This window comes from Rhincodon typus, chromosome 8 (genome assembly GCF_021869965.1).
Source record: "Rhincodon typus isolate 14 chromosome 8, sRhiTyp1.1, whole genome shotgun sequence".
Lineage (NCBI taxonomy): Eukaryota > Metazoa > Chordata > Chondrichthyes > Orectolobiformes > Rhincodontidae > Rhincodon > Rhincodon typus.
In genome coordinates this window covers 69,334,579-69,356,451 of record NC_063339.1, presented here as the reverse complement: position 1 = coordinate 69,356,451, position 21,873 = coordinate 69,334,579, and the positions used below count along the sequence as shown (strand labels likewise).

The 21,873-nt window shown below is 42.6% G+C and overlaps 1 protein-coding gene across 1 annotated transcript in view; it reads left to right on the top strand.

The window, feature by feature from the left end:
- Window positions 1-21,873, top strand: part of map3k9 (mitogen-activated protein kinase kinase kinase 9) — a 111,038-nt gene that overhangs the window by 65,784 nt on the left and 23,381 nt on the right. The window contains exons 3-5 of the mRNA XM_020521658.2: window positions 11,656-11,836; window positions 14,733-14,881; window positions 19,342-19,517. Of these exons, the coding sequence (XP_020377247.2) occupies window positions 11,656-11,836; window positions 14,733-14,881; window positions 19,342-19,517 (506 nt within the window). The remainder of the gene's footprint in view (window positions 1-11,655; window positions 11,837-14,732; window positions 14,882-19,341; window positions 19,518-21,873) is intronic.

The following is a 21,873-nucleotide window of genomic DNA, read 5'->3' as shown; positions in this document are numbered from 1 at the left end:
TGTGTTCCTCCAGCTCCACACTGCGTTATCTCTGACTCCAGCATCTGCAGTTCTTGCTATCACTTTTTAATTTTCTTGAGTTTTGTACAAGAGGTGACCTCATTTAATCTTAAAAAAAATTTAGAGATACACAGGGTAAATGCAGATAAGATGTTTCCCTGGTAGGGGAGTGTAAATGAGGGGGTACAATGTGAAAATAAAGGGTGTAGAAATTTTTTAGTCAAGCGGGTTTTGGAATTCTCTGCAACAGAAAGCTGTGGGAGCTCAGTCTTTGCTTATGTTTAGCGTAGAGATTGTTAATCAGAAATTTATCAATGACATACAGGGTTATGGGGACTGGGTGGGTAAAAGGTGTTAAGTGTTTGATCAGCCTTGATCATATTGAATGAAGAGGCAGGTTTGACAGGTTGAGTGGCCTACACCTGTACCTATACCTATCATGCTTCTTAGAATCATAGAATCCCTACAGTGTGGAAGCGGGCCATTCGGCCCATCAAACCAATACCCTCCAAATAGCATTCCAACCCAGGATGCCCCACCCCCACCCCTGCATTTCTCATGGCTAATCCACCTGGCCAACACATCACTATGGGCCATTTCCCACAGCTAATCCACCTAACTGGCACATCTTTGGACTTGTATATGTTCTGTTCACTGAAGGAGAATGCAGGGGGGCTGACCATAAAGACAGAAGTTATTCCCTTTTTACATGATCAATGTGCTGCATTCTCTGAGAAATGCAAAGTGTTACAGTGATTTTGTTTTTAACGTTTTGCTCATCCCCGATACAAGAACTCTGTGGGGCATACAGATGACCGTTTAATCCATGTGAGCCAAGGGGGTGCAAGTTCAGGTGTGTGGACAGGTTGGGGGACTGGGGGGAGAGTAATTCATGTTAAAGCTCTGAGCCGTAATATTGCACTGCAACACAGCATGATCCTATCCACTTCCAGATTATGTCAGAGAGGCCCAGAAATTCACGGGAAATTCCCATAGAGCTGTTAAGTAAACTACAAGCCACACCATAGGATATGCAGGATGGAAAATTAAGCACATGTTAGTCCAGATTAATTTGATTAATGTTTCCCTTAAAATATTCTTCACTTCAGGGTGTTCCATCATTGATTCTCGAACATCAGAACGAACGTGGTGTATTCAGAGTGCATTGTCATTTCAACTGATGAACCAAGCTACACATTAGCTCGGTCTTCTTTAGGTGTAACATCACCATTCTGTGATGATCTAAAATAATTAAACAGGATAGGCATAAAACTCTGAATAGAATTGTTAATTTAAAGTTTTGCAGATCGACTCTGCTTAATATCGAAACTAATTTGTTTGAAAGCCCCAGAAGCCTGATTCACAATCTTAAATTCTACTCTAATCTTATTACTAATGCATTTCTCAAATCCTACAGTGCCACCCCCCTTAAGAAATGAGTTTTCCCCTTATGATAGGAATAAAATACTGCAGTATCAGAATTTAATTGAATAGCAAAATAGATCTCAGTGAAAAAAGCCAGCTTCTCGGGCATCATTCAGGTCATTGACACTTTGCATTGGTTTTCCTTCTGTACTTGCAGTATCTTTGGTATCAGAAGTGCCTCTTGCTGAAAAGTATACTTTGTAGAAGTTCAGCTTGTACATCAGTTCACCTACACTCCCAAAATACATGGTGCAAAGAACCAAAAAGATTTTTAAAATTACTTTTTCCGGCTGTGGAAAAATTTTATTCTTCAAAAACCCAAGTAACTAGCCTCACTTTACCCCTAAGTCCCAGTTGCAAAGACTTCTTCCATTCAAATCTAATCAAGTTTGTTGAACCTTATCTGCTCCCTCAGAATAAACTCCAAACTGTTGCCGACTCTCTATCCTTTCTTATTTGTTTGTCCTTAGCTTTATTGACAGCCATCAAAAACTCATGGTCGTGAGGCTTTCTGCTTCTACTTCTGTTGAGAGAATGCTTGTAGCATTTATTTTACTCTCTAATCTATTTAAGTTGTGGCTTTTACTTCTAAGTTTATTGGGGCTGCCATTGCAAAATCTCTTTTGCACCATTGGAGGTACTTTCTTTACTCCATGAGCACTTTCTGATGTAAGAGTCACTCTCTATCAACACTTACACTTCACTTTCTGACCATCCATTCTGTTCCCCCATGGACCTTACTTCTTGGCTATCATCTTGAACATAACCCATGTTTGAACTGGTAAGTAGCTGTTCCTGCACTTTCTGCAGTTGCTGTATCTCTTCTATTCATTGGGTCCCCCTGGGAAATATGTTCACCCTGTACCCTCTTTGTTTCATTAGTAATACTGATGTAAGGCCTACAATAAGAAATGGCATGTCCATCAATACTTTTCAGAGGTTTCCTGTTTCCCACTAATTACTCTTGTGTTCTCTTCATCTACCATGCCCACATAACCTTTAACCTTTCATAAGCAGAGAGAGGAAATTGTTGATTTGACTTTGGGAACGTTCTTTTCTCATTAACTCGTATCACAAGTAGCACCTTTAGTATTTGTTCAGAGCCCTGAGAAACACAATGTGCTTGATTTAAATGCCCCACTTGGATCGAAAAGATACCTGAATAATGCAGGAAGGACGAGCTAAAAGGGGGATTGAATTACCAGTTCTGGTCAGCATACTGGTTTCCTGTTCCATCCTACTCTTGGGCCTTTGTTTGCAGAAAGAGGATAGGATGGAGGGGTGTTTGGTGGCGGGGATATCTGTCAGCAGGCGGCACTTACAACTGCTCTGTTAAAAGTCAGTTCAGGAAATTAAAGGTTGTCGACTCGGAATTTCTGGTGTGCCTCCAGATTTCTGGGGGCTGCCTCTTGCGGGTTTGGGGGTCGAGTCAGTGGGGAAAAGTCACATTGAGTTGGCCTTCCGAGCCACACTTCACCCTGACCAAAGAGCTCAGGAGTCCACAGGGAACCCCTGTCCTGGGTTTCGTTTAGGGGATGCTATAATGTCATGACCAGGTTTTCTGTATATCCAACGACTTTGCAAAAATTGCCTTAGCATGCCATATGTCAAGATCTATCACTTCATGTTTATCTGTGATGAATTCAATTTTCCCACTCCTTACTGTATCTCCCCATCTTTTTCTCATTCATGCTCCTGCCTTTGTTAGTCTGAAATAGTAAAATTATGATTTCCATTTTAATGGTGGATCAAGCTTTGTCGGAGATCTATGGTTTTGCTTCCACCTGGTGGGATTTAGGTCAAATTGCAACAGATTAAGCAGCTTAAAGCCTTGGTGTTAAGAACGGCTATAAATAATCATATAATGTACTATATGTAGTCATAGCTGGTGATTTGCCATGACACTAATAATCCTTCAAGTTCATTCACCAGGTCTAAATCTTTTAGCCATGTTCTAAGTTTGGTCAGACGACGAGGGTCAAGTTTTTGACATCGTAATTATACAACCTCTCGGCCACTGTGTAAATGTGCTGGCTGTGCCTTGTTTTTACTTGAGTGTATTCTGTATGTGGGTGCTGAGTCATGCTGTGGACTCTGTCAGAAGGCAGCTGAAGCACAGTAGGATGTAGAGGAATTACATTTGTTCGGTTTGAAAACTGGTGTAGTGTTGAACCATGCCCTGCCTGCAACAGTAGTAGACTCGCCAACTTTAAGGGCATTTAAATGGTCATTGGATAAACATATGGATGATAATGGAATAGTTTAGGTTAGATGGGCTTCAGATTGGTTTCACAGGTCGGCGCAACATCGAGGGCCGAAGGGCCTGTACTGCGCTGTAATGTTCTATGTTCTATGACTGGAACCTTAACTTTGTGAACCACTTAAGCATTTACCCCCTTGAATTGCAGCATTGAAGCTCCTTAGCTGAATTTTGTTTTGAAGCCATACTGACCTTGTGTCAGCCACCTACTGACCATTGTGGTCTGGAATGTACTTGTGATCTATCTGACCTCTGTTACGATTTGCCGATCTGAAGATGTATGACAAAATATAACTCTTTGTGATGGAGTCTCCAGTTTGCCATCAGCTCAGAAAACTAAACAATTTAATTTAATGAAATCATTCTGAGGAGTTATGTTAGCCTTTCCTTTCTGTGAAAAGGAAATAGCAGATTATGATGTTTTGGGAGACTGCACCCTTCAGGATTCAATGTCTATGCCAGATGGAGCTTCCAGTGCTAATTCTGATTTGCATCTTCTAAACGAGTCTGCTATCACACAGTCAGGCATTGGGTCCAGTTTGGAGTGACAGAAGACTCTTTATTGGTAGTCTCCAGAGCTGGATGCCATCCACTTTGCTGCTGGTGCTTACTGTCTGGTTAAGTGCACTTTTGCTTAATCAGCTTGACAGACCAAGCTGAGCTTGCAAACATCAGGCAGCAGCTGGCAGGCTGTGCAGAGCCTCACTGTACTGAGCCAGATTTCAGTCAGCTGGAAATAGTAGGGCTGGCATATTCCTGGAATGCTGACAAGGGAGTTTGTTCTGCAGAGTCAACAGAGTGCAAATTGTTCACTCCACACTTGAATGTCCAACCTCTTGCTGAGATGAAGTGCCATTGATGCTCGCTGTCCTCTGGCACCTTACTCATGTGGCTACTGCTCAGGATGTGAATCTTTAACTAGTTGTAAGGCAGGCTGCTCAGCTGCAAGAAGCAGCACAAATCCTGCACTGAACCAATTGTGACTCGCTCACTTTTCAACAATTGCTGGGTCGTGATTAAATGGAGGAGCTGGAAGATGAATTACTCCGTAATCTCTTTCCTTCACTTTGTCTTGATTTAGAGACTCACTCACACTCACTCACTCCGAAATAAGCAATGGATAAATGGCTCAAGCGATAGTAACAGGAGCCAGTACGTGTCATAAATGAGGGAAGTTAATAATTCTCAAGAGCCACAGAATTCAAAAGTTACCAAAGTTTCTTTAGTTGCTATCCAACTATGAACTGCTACTGTACTGTTTACCAGACTGATTCCTGGGATGGCAGGACTGATGTAGGAAGATAGACTGGATCGGTTAGGACTACATTCACTGGAATTCAAAAGAATGGAAGGGTGGGGGATGTCAGACAAACCTATTCAGAGTAAATTCAGGAAGGATGTTCCTAATGATGAGGAGTCCAGAACCAGGGGTCACAGTTTATGGATACAGAGCAGTCTATTTAGGACTGAAACAAGAAATTTCTTCACCCAGAGTGTTCTGAGCCTGCACAACTCTCTGCCACAGAAAGTGGTTGAGGCCAAAACATTGGATGTTTTCAAGGAGGTGGACATAAAGGGAATCAAAGGATATTGGGAAAATATGGGAACAAGGTACTGAGTTGGGTGATCAACCATGATCATATTGACCGGCAGAGCAGGCTTGAGTGGCCAATTCCTGTTCCTATTATCTATGTTTCTATGAACCAAATGTGGTCCCCGCAGCTTTGAAAAAGATAACTTGATGTTCTATAATTAAATTCTTCAACAGGTAAGTACACAACCATGTTTGTGGGGTTCATCTTAAAAACCATCTTCGATGCGGATTCCACATTCAGCAGATGACATCCAAAGCAAACACGGCTCTTGTATTTCTAAGGAGTAACTTTTGGTGTGGCAACAAAACTAACAGTTATTGCTTACAGTTGCAGTAATAGTATTTGTCCATCCAAACCTAGAGAATATGCTGTGTAAGATCATTATATAGCGAGAGAAGTAAATATGAAAGATGCCATCCAAAGATGTGCTGCATGACTGCATGAATCAGTTTGGGAAATGCATGAGTGTCACATTCCTGATTGAAAACTTGGAATGGAAATCACTACAGCAAAATTTGGGAGAACAATAGATTCACCATGTTCTATAAAATATGGAATTGGCTGGTAGGAATTGCCAGAAACAAGAACTTGGTGCCCTTTGGCAATGGCACAACATAAGGTAGCCTACCTCTCAGCTACAAAGGCCATTTTTCCAAGACTCATCATCAACAAACTTTCTTCCCAAAGAATGATCCCACAATGCCTGCCAAAGGAAACAATCACAACTTCGTCACTTGGAAGCTTCAAGACCCAACTTCATCTCTTCCTAATCTACAAGCCTAGCCCGTCCAACCCTTCTCATAAGTCAACCTGCTCCTTCCAGGTATTAGTCTTGTAAACACCCTCAGAACTGCTTCTTAATGCATTTACATCCTTCCCAAACGAAGGTGACCAGTACTGTACATTGTACTTCAGGTGCAGCCTTGCCAGTGATCATTACATAATCCTAACCTCCTAAATTTTGTATTTGATTCCCCTCAAAATAAATGATGACATTCTCTTAGCTTTCCAATTTCTTACTGAACCTACACCTAACCTTTTTCCAGGACAACTAGATCCCTTTGCATCCTGGAGTTCACAATCTCCCATCGCTTCCATCTTGGATGTACTGTCTGAAAGGGATGGTGACAGCAGATTCAATGAAAACCTATTTTAAAAATTTTATAATTACGTGAACATGGATAAATTTATTGGTATTTTGAGAAAGAGTAAGGAATTTTGTCTAATTGGATATTTCTTTAAAGAGCTGATGCAGGAATGATGGGTTGGATGGCCTCCTTTTACTGATGCAAAATGAGATGATTCACTGCTTTTCCTGACCGGTGTAACTGGCTTCAGTATTTTCCATTGAATATTTTAAATTTTAATGTGATTATGTTTGTTATTGTGTCATGAGAGTTCTTGGGCTGGAGAGAAGGAGACATAGCTGGGCAAACTCATCAAGGTTTTGCCCATGAACCTCATTCTAAATGATTGATTGTGTAACCAAAGTAACCAGGTAAGTTTGCCAAGTGCTTGGTAATGTTAATGTTAAGTGTGAAGTAACATGATTCATGTTACTTAAATTGTCTGAAACCTTGAATCAAGGAATTATTTCTTTGTTGTTAAGAATTAGTGGGTGTGTCCTGCACTCTGCTATTCACTGTGCAGTAACTAGTTTTGAACTGACACTAGTGTGCGCATGTATGTGTGCTCTATTTGGGTTCACACAATAGCCCCCCTAATTCTCTCATTCTCCTTTTATATTTTGCCATGCAACTCGTAGCATTGAATCTCGTCAGAACTGATTCACCGGGAGGTCATCAAGCTCTAAGCTTTAATCCTTTTCTCTCTCCAAGAAGTTGCCTGATCTCCTTGAGTGTTCCTGACATCTTCAGTTTCGTTTCAGATTTCCAGCATCCGTAAAAGTCTGCTTGTGTAACTCTGGGAACCAAGACAAAACTTAATTGAAGTGTAATCAGAGGGAGGATAGGAGCTGATTAACTGAAAAGCTGTAACAACGGAAGACAGAAAAAGGCAATGAAGGAGAGAAATGAAAGATATGTGCGAAAGCTATAGAACGTGCAAACGGTTTACAGCAGGACAGTAAATGAGAGGGAAACATGAAGAATCTGGCAAAGAAGCCTGGCTCTGGTGGGAGAAAAAGGCATCCCAAACACTGATTAACCACCACCTCTGTTCCTGGAAAACGCTGGTACCCCCATAGCATCTTACTGCCACCAGCTTTGAGAGAAAGTACGGACTATGGTTAAGACCTGAAGTTGTTCAAAATCAAGGTTAATCCCAAACAGCTGGAAAGTTCCTGGTAGAAATATGAAGTGCTGCTCCCAGAGACTGTCAAGATTTCATTGAAGAGAAAAGGAGCCAGGAGTGGGACAGACCATCAAAGCAGCGAGTGACCAGAAGCTCAGTGTCACAGTTGAGGTTAGAATGGAAGCAATTACCCAGTTCCACAATGTAGAAGGGGTGGCATTCATATGAGCAGGGCATAATAAATCATCTTCTCATCCAGCAGAAGTGTTTGTAGCCTCTGTATAGTTGTACATGAGGCAGTGAAAGGACAAATGTGCATGCACAGGAATGTACTAGGGAAAAGGTGGGAGAAGGTAATCCATGTGTGGACCAGGCCATTAAGGAGTGACCAGTCTGAAATCACTGAAAGGGGATGTATTTGGTGATGGGATCAGGATGGATTTGGTGAAGGGTGATCCATTGTCTATGGAGTCCCTAACAGATCCGCGAGGGAAAAGAATCCATAAAGGCTGAAGCGTAAGCAATGGAGGGACACGATTGAAGACTGTGCCTATCATGGAAATAAAACACACAGAGAACATTTCAGAAGCTCTGGTGTGGACAATTACATCATCACAGCAGATGCGAAGGAAATGTCAAAACTGGGGAAGGAAAGTGGAATCTCCTCGGGAACCAGGCTGGGAAGACGTATAACCACAGCAAATATAGGAGTTGATGGCATTTTGATATCAATATGCAGACCCTGTTCTGAGATGGTTGGAGAAGGTCAGGAAAGGAATGGAACAGTTAGAAGTGCTCTCCTTAGAAGCAGAATGTAATGAAATTCTCCAGTTCAGGGTAAGGACGGGGAAGAGCACCAATGCAGTTTTCTCAGTGCTAACAGAGGTCAGAGAGAACACATGAATAAAACTGGAACAAAGGATGTTTAACGTGTCCTACAGAAGACAGGCATTGCTTGTACCTCTGAGAGTTCTCGAAAACAATGCCTTTGGAGAAAACGATTGGAGCTGAAGATAGGGTTATTGAATGTGAGAACAAATTCAGCTGGGTGCTTGGACTGTGTTCAAGGAGAAGGTGGAGAGACCTCAGGTTTCCCTGGATGGTTGTTGGATGTGTAAAGGAGTGAATGACCGACTGTCATGAGGTGGTTCTTCCTTCCTTCCTCTTTGCCCACTGGAGCTGGCTTTACGGAAACACACTCGGGAGGTGTTCTCACCACATAGCAGCTTGTAGTTATGGCAGAGTGACCTAGATCATACTGGCCTATTAAATGCCTGTTGCTGGTGAAAAAGGTACTTAATTTTTCAGATCTCTCACTGGTATTCTCAAAGTGCTTCAATGATGAAGTTGAAAGTGAGCAGAATGTAATGAGTTTGTAACCTTAGTGTGCATTTTTCATGCATCCTCACAGCCTACATTTCAAACTCCTGAGTTAATTAGATCAAATCCAGCCAATATTGTTTTGCACTAAAATGAATCATCACATACTGGGACCAACTAATGATGTACATGTATTTAACCTTATGAAAGTCTTGATTCATTACAAGATGTGATAATTACTGCCTTCTACATGTCCGTTCTTTGTGTCTGATCCAAAGCACTGAAGATTGTAAGGTTGCCCAGCTTTAGCAACAGTGGGGCTGGATCTTTGCTATCTATCTGATAGCGATCAGAAGGAGGAATCCTGCATTGGGGTTCTACTTCAGTCAATCCCACAAAAAACTCCATTCAGTCAATGAGACTATGGTGTGTTAACCATATGCTGGCTAATGAGGCCAACATGTTGCATGCAGCAAGATCCCTCAAATAGCAATGCTTGCTGATCTCCTCTTTGCTGCCAGTGGTTAAAGGTGTGTAATGGTGGTGGTAAAGGAGGGGGTGGAATTGTTGGCCAGTACAGTTGAAGAATTCCCCTGATCATCATAATGACATGGCATCTTTAACATCAATTTCACCCCGTAGAGCAAGATGTGCATCCGGCTGTGTGTGCACACAGAAATCAAGGTAACCTTCTAATTTGAGTTTTTATTTCAATGTACAGGCCCTTTGCATTCATTTTGCAAGACCCTATCTCATCGTAATAACTGAAAACGGCAGACTCACGGCTGCTGCACAGGAACTTTTGGGGATGCACACAGTTGTAAAGCTTCAAGGGGATATTGGTACCACACGCACAATTAAGCATCAGGATAATAATGAGAATCAGAATTAATAATCAAAAAGTTGTCAGTCACACTCCGATCTAAAAAGTGAATGTTTGTATTTGAACAGCCTGAAAATCTCTGGCGGATAATTCTTTGATATTGTCTGTCCTGAAGATGGAAGACACCCATGTCTCTTGGACAGAATGTCCCACTCTGCCTTGTGATGATAGATGTGTGTTTTCTTATCCTCGTTATTTGTAGCCCAATTAAGTAATTGCAGCAACAGGTTTATTTGTTTCAAATAATAAGGTTATTGATCCTTGCACACTTAGCCCAAATCAAACGTGATATCTTACATGCGCAAGGATTATATGCAGGTGAAGGGAATGTACTGTTTCAGATTATAAATATCTTGCATTGGCCCTCTTGTCGTGCAGTAGTAGTGTCCCCATCCCTGGACCTGGAGACCCAGGTTCAAACTTCAGAGTTGTGTAATAACATCTCTGAACTGGTTGATTAGAAAAATAGGTTAAATTTAAAAGGTATAATTATCTTGCATTGGCCATCCTGTGGTGCAGTGGTAGTATCCCTACCTATGGACCAGGTGGCTCAGGTTCAAGTCCCACCTCCTCGAAGTGGGTAAAGATATCTCTGAACAGTTTGATTAGGAAAATATGTCAATAAAGAAATGATAATTATTTTGCCTTGATCCTCTTGTGGCACAGTGGTAGTGTCCCTACCCCTGGACTGAGAGGCCCGGGTTCAGGTCCCACCTGCTCCAGACGTGTGTAGTAACATCTCTGAGCAGGTTAATTAGGAAATAAGTTAAATTAGAAAAAAAAAGTTACAACTATCTTGCATTGCTACTGTGCCACAAGAGGGCCAATGTCCCTACCCCTGGACTGAGGGGCCCGGGTTCAAGAGTCACCTGCTTCAGAGATGAGTAATAACATCTCTGAACTGGTTGATTAGAAAATATCTTGTAATTATCTTGCAATGGCAGTGCCCCTACCACTGGACCAGGAAGCCTGGGTTTAAGTTTCACCTGCCCCACGGTGATGTAATAAAATATCTGAGCAGGTTGATTTTTAAAAAAAAACTACAATTATCTTGTGGTGGTAGCATCTCCACCTATGGACCAGGCGGCCTGAGTTCATCCACACCCACTCCAGAGATGTGTTATAATATCTCTGAACAGGTTGGTTAGAAAATATTTATAATGATCTCATCCTCTGAATTACAGTCTCCAGTTTCCCATGACAGGCCTGTAGTTCCTTGGATGGTTTTGATGCCTTAAAGTTGAAGTATGGGCCTTGAAAGGGAAAGGTTCACAGGCTGTGAGATTATCTGTTGTCAAATTTCCAGGATGTTTTCTCAGGTGAACTTAAGGTTGGAACGATTTTTGGAAGTGGGGGAGGGTGTTTGGGGTAAATCCTCCTTTCTGTTGTATTCAACAGTTTGCAAGATATTGGTGTTAATGTCCTTGGCTGCTTGCTGACGCACAGCTAATCTGGACTCATTCGCTTCCGGTGGATCTAGCTTTGAGCTGTATCGTTGAGCAGATTGAGACAACATGGCTGCTCCATTGTGTCACTTCTCTACAAATACAAAATCTTTTCCAAATAAAAGGTTTGTGATCATGTCTTTTGAGACTTTGAGACATTCAGAGATTTGAATTCCTCAAAACGTAAACATGTCCCATTCAATGTATTGTACTTACTTGATTGTTCAATGATTCACTTCAGTGTGGAATGTTCTTTTATTCCCTTTTGTGGGATTGTCGATTGAATCCATAAAAGAGGTCAGGTGCCCTCGGGCAGCCATATTTTCCAGCTTTTCTGTCCACTTTTAGGGTTTGAAGTTCGCAATAGAATATATGCCAGCCAGGGCATGACGCAGGCATCTCCCAGTTTTTGATGAGATGTTCACCAAGGATATTTTTGTTGAGGTTAAAAACTCTCGCTCCGTTTATCCCTAGTTTTAATACACGAGAAGGTGGAAAACAAGAGCCTAAGTAACAAGACTCTGAAAATCACAGACTTCGGCCTGGCACGAGAGTGGCACAAAACAACCAAAATGAGTGCTGCAGGGACCTATGCCTGGATGGCTCCAGAAGTCATCCGATCCTCCATGTTCTCCAAGAGCAGCGACATCTGGAGGTATGAGTTTGTTGGTCAGCCTTGTTCCTTAAATCCTTTTTCCTGACCGTATCCTCTGCATTGAAAAGAAAAAATAGGGGGCAGTATGATTTCTTTGGCTAAGTATAATGATGTGGGAATGTACAGTACGGAGAAGTTGTGAATGTCTTAATTCATATTAGTCTGAGGGAAGGAAGAGTGAGGGTGAAAGCTAGCTGGCTGGTTACTGAATGGCATGTTATCCAGCTCTTACAAACCAGGGTGAGCCCTGGGAAGAACATGTGAAAGGGATTAAAACCTTTGGTAGTTCATGATTTCGAAACGTTAATTACATGAGACATTGATGTGGGGTTACAAAGTTGCCATTGCAATCCCTTAGACCAAAGTGTCTATGACTTTGCATGTATGCCATTTTTGAAAAAGTGCTGCCATGCACAGAGATGAGGAGTTGCACGAAGTTAACTAATGAGTGGTTCTTTGTCAACTTCTGTTTCTTTGTTTTCTCGCCCCCTGTCTGTCGTCTTCACCTCCCCGTCCCACGTCATTCAGGGTGAGGTTGTCAGAGAGGACATGACCAGTGGTAGGCATGGGGGTGCAGTCAAACAGGATGAGGCATGTGAGGCATTTCAACTTCCAAACTTCCCTGTGTCTGTCAGACAGGAAGACCAAAAGGTCATTCCCAGATCGCGGGCTCAAGAAATTATGCTATTAAGACACAAACTGCTTTCCTGCTCACTTATATTCCCCCTGCCACCCCAGTCTTTGTGCACGTATAGGTTTTGAAAATGTTTATTTTAGCAGTGGTTGTCCAGACACACAAGGCTCAATTGCAATCGACAGCTCTGGATACTTTCCAAACATAAAGCTCAGTGTTTATAGAGTCCAGTGCAAGTATGAAGGATGTGGTTCTTTGTAAGGCAAGAAGCTATATCAAAAAGTAAACATGAGTGAGGCGGATGTATTTGTCCATTTAAAGAAAGGTACGTCACTCAATCCTCTTGCTAAGTTCTTCAATGTCCCTCACTCTCATGTTTATACCCAACGCATCCTTTGCAGATTTATAGATTCATACAGCACAGAAAAGGCCCTTTGGCCCATCAAGTCTGCACTGACATAGCTACTACTAAAAGTGTGCTAATCCCAATTTCCTACACTTGTCTCATATGCTTGAACATTATGATATTTGAAGCGCTCATCCAGATATATTTTTTAAAGGTTGTAAGATTTCCAGCCTCCACTCTCTTCCCAGGCAGTACATCCCAGATTCCCACCACCCCCTGGGTTGAAAGTTTTTTTTTCCCCAAATCCCCTTTGAATCTCCTGCCCCTTACCCTAAAACTATGCCCTCTTGTGATTGATTCTCAGCCAAGGGAAACAGCTGCTTTCTCTTCGCCCTGTCTGTACCCCTCATAATCTTATACACCTCAATCTTGTAACACTCAGTCTTCTCTGCTTTAAAGAAAACAAACCAAGCCTATCTAGCCACTGCTTATAACTCAGTCTCTCTATCCCAGGCAATGTTCTGGTTAACCTCCTTTGTACGCCCTCTCGTGCTATCACATCCTTCCTGTAGTGAGGCAACCAGAACTGCGCACAGCACTCCAGTTGTGGCCTGTCCAAAAATAGCTGAACTCACTGTGATTTGCTTACTTTGCTGGTTTGTTCTATGATTGGATCATTCTTTGTGTGAAGAATACTTGCCCTGAGCTTGAGGCTTTTTTGAATCCCTGCCCTATCCTCAAAGCAGAGCTAGGAATTCAGCTGCCTGTATCATTGACTATCTTGTATAGGTCTAATAATGTTTTTGTTTTAAAGACGAAGAACCAACACTCTTCAGGTTTGAAACTAATTATCCCTGACTCGGGAACTTGGCTGTTCTGTTTTTGAAAAAAGAAAAATCACAGACAGAACAACTTTTGTATGGGAACTGTTCATTTTCTTGTCTGATGGGCAGACCCTTGCACCACTCCCGAGAGCGGGAAGCCAGGCAGGTGGGAGAACGTTATTGAGTGAGAGGTCAAAGATCAGGGGGTATGAACTTAACTTGCAGTTAAGTTCTCAGAACTTGCACAATGAATCAAGCTCACTGACAGCAGGATGTGGGAAACACTTCTCCTTGCTTTTGCATTTCGTGTGTGCTTGTTAAATGGCTGGCTCACCAGAATTAACTTTCCCCTTTCCAGTTAAGTTCTCTGCGAGCGGGCAGGATCCTGGCATATAAGAAGCATCCAATGGGTGACATGCTGTACCTGCTTGACTTTGGAGCGAGTTGTCGTCTCTTTGAGGAAAGATTGTCTGTGCCTTGCTGTGGTTGAGATCAGACCACAGTTGTCTACAATGCACAGGCCATGAAGGATGATTGAGTAGGGAGAGAGGGGAGTGGAGGAGTAGAGAAAGCTGGAGTGTCGCAGGAAATGGTGGGTAACCAAGGATGGCCATCTGACCAAAACAAGGTAGTGGACTGGTCTAGGAAAGGAAGCGGACTGACTGGGTAACAGCCAGAATGTTTACTACAGGCATCCAGACCGGGAACCGGTGTGTTGGCTTGCAGCAAGTAAATGCCTGACGCTTTAACTATGGAGGCTTTGACCCCCTTCATGGCAACAGTGGGGCATCGATTTCCTGCTGACCTCAGCCCAGCACTTGCCATGTTGCGTGTCTGAGAAGCTGGGAGCCATGTAATCATGTGAGAAAGACAGCCCCTACCTCCCACTCCAAGTGTCTCTCAATTCCACATGTCGTTGAACTTTGACTGCAAAATGGGAGTTTTCACCCCGTTTGTGGCCACATTCAGGAAAGATATAGTCAGTCTAGCAATCAACCTCGAATTCTAGATCTTTTGTATTACGTTTTGTGAGTTTTATGCGATTGCGATTTTTTTTTTTCACTAACTGAGCACCTTCTGCTTTTTCCTCAGCTATGGTGTGTTGCTGTGGGAACTTCTGACTGGGGAGGTTCCATTCAGGGGGATTGATGGACTGGCTGTGGCCTATGGGGTGGCTATGAACAAATTGGCCCTTCCAATTCCTTCAACCTGCCCAGAACTTTTCAGCAAACTGATGGAAGGTAAGGTGTCCACCTTAACTGGACCAGAAATGTCCTCTGTCATCCACACAACAATTCAAATGGAAAGCTAAAACAAAGGATGAGATGAGTTCATGTTTCCAACATCTTATTTCTTTATCCAAGACCTGCTGTAGGAGTTGAAGCCTTTTTTTGATTTAACATGTTTTCTTCAATATTGTGCTTCATTTTCCTTGCTGTTTAAAGACTGGTTTAGAAAATTGTCCTGGTAGAGATACTCCATTGTACAAAATATCCTAATTCCCTTCGTTATCCACCAAGTAGCTTCTTTTAAATATTTCCACTTTACATTGATATGAACTGGTGATGTAGCAATGCCCAATATCTTAGTTTTGAAAATGTTGCACAACTACATTGCGGAGGCTTTGCTAAACAATAAAAATGTTGTCCTTGTATTGTAACCTCATCCTCAGCAAGGAGACCAGTAGTACAAAATGGTAGAAGAATATGCCATACATGCCTGGAATGGGCACCGGAAGACATTACGGCATCTGAGTAATCCTGAACGGTTGAGAAAATACATTGTGGTTTACAAGGAATAGGTATTTCACTGAAAATTAAAGCTCCAGGGAAAGAGTGATCCAGTGTGGCTACAAAATAGGTTCAGGGTAATATTGGATTAAAAGAAAAGATTCATAATATTATCAAGAAGAGCGGTAAACTTGAGGATTGGAAGACTTTTGATAACCAGCAAAAGGTGACCCAAAGTTGAAAGAGGGAGTAACTAGAATATGTGAGTAAACTGGGAAGAAATATTAAAAAAAAAATTGGAAAACTTTAGACAAGTCCGTAAAATGGAAGAGACTAGTGAAAAGAAACTTGGGTCCCCTGGAGAGTGAACAAAGAACGAAGAACAGAACAAGACAGCACAGGAACAGGCTTTTGAGCCCACTAAGACTGCACTGACACATGATGCTTTTCTAAACTAATAAGCTGTTGCCTGTACACAGTCCGTATCTCTCTGCTCCCTGCCTATTGATTTATCTGTCAAGATGCCTCTTAAAAGTTGCTATTGTATCCGCCTCCAGCACCACCTCTGGCTGCACATTCCACCATCTGTGTAAAAACAAAACCTACCTCTCTCATCCCCTTTAAACTTGCTCTCCTTCACCTTAGACTGTAGTAATTGAAATTTTTACCCTGGGATAAAGACTCTAACTATCCATGCTATCCCTGCCTCTCATAAATTTGTAATCTTCTGTCAGGCCGTCCCTTCTATTTTGACATTCAAGTAAAAACAGACCAAGTTTATCCAATCTCTCTTCCTAGCTAATACACTCCAAACCAGGCAGTATTCTGGTAAAATAACCATGGATGCTGTAAATCAGAAACAAAAATAGAGATTGCTGGAAAAGATCAGCAGGTCTGGCAGCATCTGTGGAGAGAAATCTGAGTTAACATTTTGGATCAATTGACATGACTTCTAAGGAAGGGTCACTTGACCCGAAACGTTAACTCTGATTTCTTTCCACACAGAATGCATCCACTGATTCTCCTTTGTTTACACTGTTAATTACATTTAATTACATTTGTGACATATCACACAAATAGCAGGTTCTGACTCTGCTTAATTATCTTATTATTTTCCAATTGTACTGATGCCACTTCCTTAACAATGCTGCCAGACCTGCTGAGCTTTTCCAGCAATCTCTACTTTTATAACGTCCTGGTAAACTGTTTCACCGAAGCCTCCTTCTTGTACTGTAGTGACCAGAACTGTACACAATACTCCAAATGTGGCCTAACTAAAGTTCTATACAGCGGCAACATGACTTGACAATTTCTATCTGTCTTTGTCCTGCTGTATCCTCTGGCAATCCTCCTTGCTATCTGCAGCCTCCTAAATCTTTGTGTCATCTGTAAACTTAGGTCACCTACATTGTCCACCAATTACAAACAACAGGGGTCTCAGCACTGATCCCCTGCTGAACAACAGTGGTGACAGATCTCTAGTCAGAAAAACACCCTTTCACCAATACTCTCTGTCTTCTATGACTGACCCAGTTCTGTATCCATCTTACTTGCTCATTTCAGATCCCATGTGACCTTACCTTTTGTATCAGCCTGTTCTGAGTGACCGTGTCAAAGCCCTTGCTGAAGTCCATTAGACAACATCCACTGCTCTGCCCTCAATCACTTTTGTCACTTCCTCAAAAAACTGAAGCAAGTTTGTGAGACATGAGCTTCCCTACACAAAGCCATGCTGCCTATCTCTAATAAGTCCATAGTTTTCCAAATGTGAGTGAATCCTATCCCTAACAATCTTCTCCAATAATTTCTCTACCACTGACGTAAAGCTCACCAGCCTTTAATTTCCTGGCGATTAAGGAAAAATTAGATTGGGGCGAAAGAAATGGCTGAGATCTTAGACGATACAACCAGTCCCAGAAATAGTGGGAAAACAACAGTATAATGAGAACGAGAAACCTACAAATATTTGAGAAATTAATCAGTTTGAAAGGTGATAAGTCTCCTGGCCCTGAAACCTCACTCATGAAGGCATTGAAAGAGGAGGCTGCAGTGGATTGTGATTATCGGGAGTTCCCCAGATTCCGGATTGGTCCAAGTGGATTGTAAAGTAGCACAATGTTAACATCGTTATTCCGGAAATGAGCCAAAATTGGGAACAATAGGCCAGTTAACCTCACATTAGTCTTTGAGAAAACGCTGAATCAATTGTTAAGGAAGTGGCATCAGTCCACTTGGAAAATAATAAGATAATTAAGCAGAGTCAGAATTCTGCTATGTGTGTGATATGTCACTTTTTTTTTGAGGATGTAATTAACAGTGTAGACAAAGGAGGAATCAGTGGATGCATTCTAGTCGGATTTTCAAGAAGCTTTTGATAAGGTGCCACAAAGGAAGCAGTCATGTACCATAAAATTGGGATTAGGGTAATATATTAGCATGGATGGAGAGTTGGTTATGGGACCAAAAGCAGAGCGTAGGGGCAAATGGGACATTTTTCAAATTGACAGGCTGCAAACAACCACGCAAATCAGGGCTGGGACCTCAGGCAGTTCCAATATATATTGGTGAATTAGATAAAGGGACCAGATGGAGGTGATGGCCTAGTACTATTATCGCTGGACTGTTAATCCAGACACCCAGATAATATTTTGGGTCCTGGGTTCAAGTCCCACCACAGCAGATGGTGGAATTTGAATTCAATAAAATATCTGGAATTAAGAATCTAATGATGACCATGAATCCATTGTTGATTGCTGGGAAAAACCCACCTTGTTCATTAATGTCTTTGGTTAGCGCTGCTGCCTCACAGCACTAGAGACCCGGATTCGATTCCACCCTTGAGTGACTGTCTGTCTGTGTGGAGTTTGCACATTCTCCCCGTGTCTGCGTGGGTTTCCTCCAGGTGCTCTGGTTTCCTCCCATAGTCCAAAGATGTGCAGGCAACGTGGATTGGCCATGCTAAATTGCCCATCGTGTTCGGGGATATGTAGATTAGGGGGATGAGTCTGGGTGGGATGCTGTGAGGGTTGGTGTGAACTTGTTGGGCCAAAGGGCCTGTTTCCACACTGTAGGGATTCTATGATGTAATATATCTGGGTTTGCCAACAATATAAAGCAATATGGGAAAGTAAACTGTTAGAGGGCATGAGGGACTGAAATTTCAGTTGCTGGAGAGAATAGAAATAGGAGCAACTGCGATTTTAAATTTGTATCCACAGAGGGTGGCTTACTCAAAGAATCCATACAGTACAGCCATTTGGCCCATCAAGTCCACACCAACCCTCAGAGTACCGCACCCAGATCCTCCCTGTAACCCTGCATTTCCCATGGCTAATCCACCTAACCCATACGTCTTTGGACTGTGGGAGGAAACGAGCTCCCAGAGGAAACCCACACAGACACGGGAAAAACGTGCAAACTCTACACAGACAGTCAGCCGGGGCTGAAACCAAACCTAGTTCCTTGGTGCTGCGAGGCACCAGTGCCGACTCCTACCACTTCTGCGAGAGGATGCAGTTCTGTGGAGAAAAATCCATGTTTTGGATCGAGTTCTCAAGTTCTGAGGAAGGCTCACTCGTCCTAAAACGGTAACTCTGATTTCTCTCCACAGTTGCTGCCAGATCTGCTGAGCTTTTGTGGCAATTTGTTTTTTTGTTTCTGATCCACAGTATCTACATTTCTTTCAGTTTTTATTGCAATTTTCAGTATGGTTGCGGGGAGGGAATGTTGTTTGCAGCCACCTTGAATGGTGGGGATAAGCACATGTTGTGCAGACAGTGAAATACATGTCAAATGCCTACACTTCACTGGATTGCTTCGGTTCGATGCTGAGTTAATTTTCCATCAGAAAGCTGTGAAGGCATGTTATCCCTGACCTGTTTTTGTGTCCCCTCCTACTTGTAGAATGAGGATAAACATTTTTATTGCGCTTCATACGTAACAGGATATGAATTTTGGCATCTTTGCTTCAGATTGCTGGAACACGGATCCACACTCCCGCCCCTCGTTCACCTGCATTCTGGACCAACTCACAGCCATCGAGGAGTCAGGCTTTTTTGAAATGCCGCAGGATTCATTTCATTCCTTGCAAGAAGAATGGAAGCAGGAGATCCAGGAAATGTTTGAACAACTCCGGGAAAAGGAGAAAGTAGGATATTTAAACTCTTCCGCCTTAACGTTTTCCACTCCCTCACCTCCTTCCCGAACCCATTTGCTTTCTTTGAGTTGGACATTCTCTTTGTCATCCACGTGAGAAACGAGTTAGGAATGTATCGTGAACCAGTTCACACGAAGTTGAACCAGATGGCACGTCCCTTTGTGCAATTCAGCACCGCTGGGTGAAGCAGTAGCAATACAGTGCATCTCTCTGTTGTGCTCCGTAGGTTTTCCAGTTTGAGAACAGATCATCACTTTCCAACTGAGTCGCTATGAGACTTGTCTGAAGATCAAGCGGCTCAGGGGTAGTGTTCCAATCTTCGGGCTGGAGGCTGCAAGCCCAAAACTTGGTGGTCACAGATGCTCTACCCTTAATGTGACCAAACAGGTTATCCTCTAAATTCCTTCTGATACACCTATGGCAGGTAGTAAATTCAGGAGAACATCCCGGTCAGCATGCTTACTGTGTAACCGCTCCCCTCAAGATACAACCCTGGCAACTCCCTAGTGACCTGCTTCATGTAAAACCTACCTGTGGAAACAGATGTAAGCGTATGCTATGTCTGCCTCTTATGCCACAGGGCGTGGGAAAAGGGAAGAAGAATCATAGAATCCCTACAGTGTGGAAACAGGCTATTCAACCCATCAAGTAACTTGATTCAGTTTTTTGAAGAAGTAACAAAGAGGTTTGATGAGGGCAGAATGGTGGATGTGATCGAGATAGAATTCAGTAAGGCGTTCGACAAGGTTCCTTATGGTAGACTGGTTAGCAAGACTAGATCATATGGAATAGAGGGAGAGCTACCTGTTTGGATATAGGACTGGCTCGAAGGTAGAAGATAGAGGGTGGTGGTGGTGGTGGTGGAGGGTTGCTTTTCAGACTGGAGCCCTGTGACCAGCGGTGTGCCACAAGGATCGGTGCTGGGTCCACTGTTTTTTTTTTTTGTCATTTATATAAATGATTTGGATGTGAACACAGGAGGTATGGTTAGTAAATTTGCAGATGACACTAAAATTGGAGGTGTAGTGGACAGCAAAGAAGGTTACCTCAGGGTACAAAGGATCTTACTCCAATTGGGCCAATGGGCTGAGAAGTGGCAGATGGAGTTTAATTTAGATAAATGTGAGGTGTTGCATTTTGAAAAAGCAAATCAGGGCAGAACTTATACACTTAATGGTGAGGACCTGGAGGGTGTTGCTGAACAAAGAGATCTTGGAGTGCAGATTCTTGGAGTGTAGTTCCTTGGAAGTGGAGTCCCAGGTAGGTAGGATAATGAAGAAGGCATTTCATATGCTTGCCTTTATTGGTCAGTGCATTTACTAGTGGAGTTGGGAAGTCATGTTGAGGCTGTATAGCACATTGGTTAGGCCACTATTGGAATATTGCGTGCAATTCTGGCCTTCCTGCTCTCGGAAGGATATTGTGAAGCTTGAAAGGGTTCAGAGGAGATTTGCAATGATGTTATGAGGGTTGAAGGGTTTGAGGTATAAGGGGAGGCTAAATAGACTGGGTCTATTTCCCCTGGAGCAGTGGTGGCTGAGGAGTGACCTTATAAAATCATGAGGGACACGAATAGGGTAAATATACAAGGTCTTTTTTCCTGGAGTCGGGGAGTCCAAAAATAGAGGGCGTAGGTTTAAGGTGAGAGGGGAAACATATTTAAAAGGGACCTAAGGGCAAAGGTTTTCACACAGATGGTGGTGCGTGTGTGGAATGAGCTGCCAGAGGAAGTGGTTGAGGCTGGTACAGTTACAACATTTAAAAGGCATCTAGATAGGTATGTGAATAGGGGCCAAAAACTGTTTACTGTTTTGGTGTAGCCTAACTAGTTTTAGCAAGACTTTCCAATTTTTATACTCCATTCCCTTTGAAATAATGGCCAGCATTTCATTAGCCTTCCCAAATGTCTGCTGAAATTGTATGCTAGCCTTTTGTGATTTATGCACGAGAAGTCTCAACCCCTTGGGTTCTGCAGCTTTCTGCAATCTTTCTCCCTTTAAATAATATTCAGCTCATCTATTCTTCCTGCCAAAGTCCATAGCCTCACATTTCCCCACATTATAATCCATTTGCAAGTCTTTCTACCTACTGTAGTGTCGTCATTTTTCTGAAAAAAATGTCATTTGTGGGATGTGGGTATCAGTGACTTGGTCTGCATTCGCTGCCCATCTCTTGAATGCTCAAGAGCGCAACGAAGATTCACATTTAGGCCAAAACAGGTAAGAACTTTAGATTTCCTTTCCTAATGGACATTAATGGACCAGATTGCTGATTAAGAAAACAACAATCAACACTTGAAGCTCTGAGCAGAGAACAGTAACTGTCCCTGGTGGTGGGCTTTATCTGG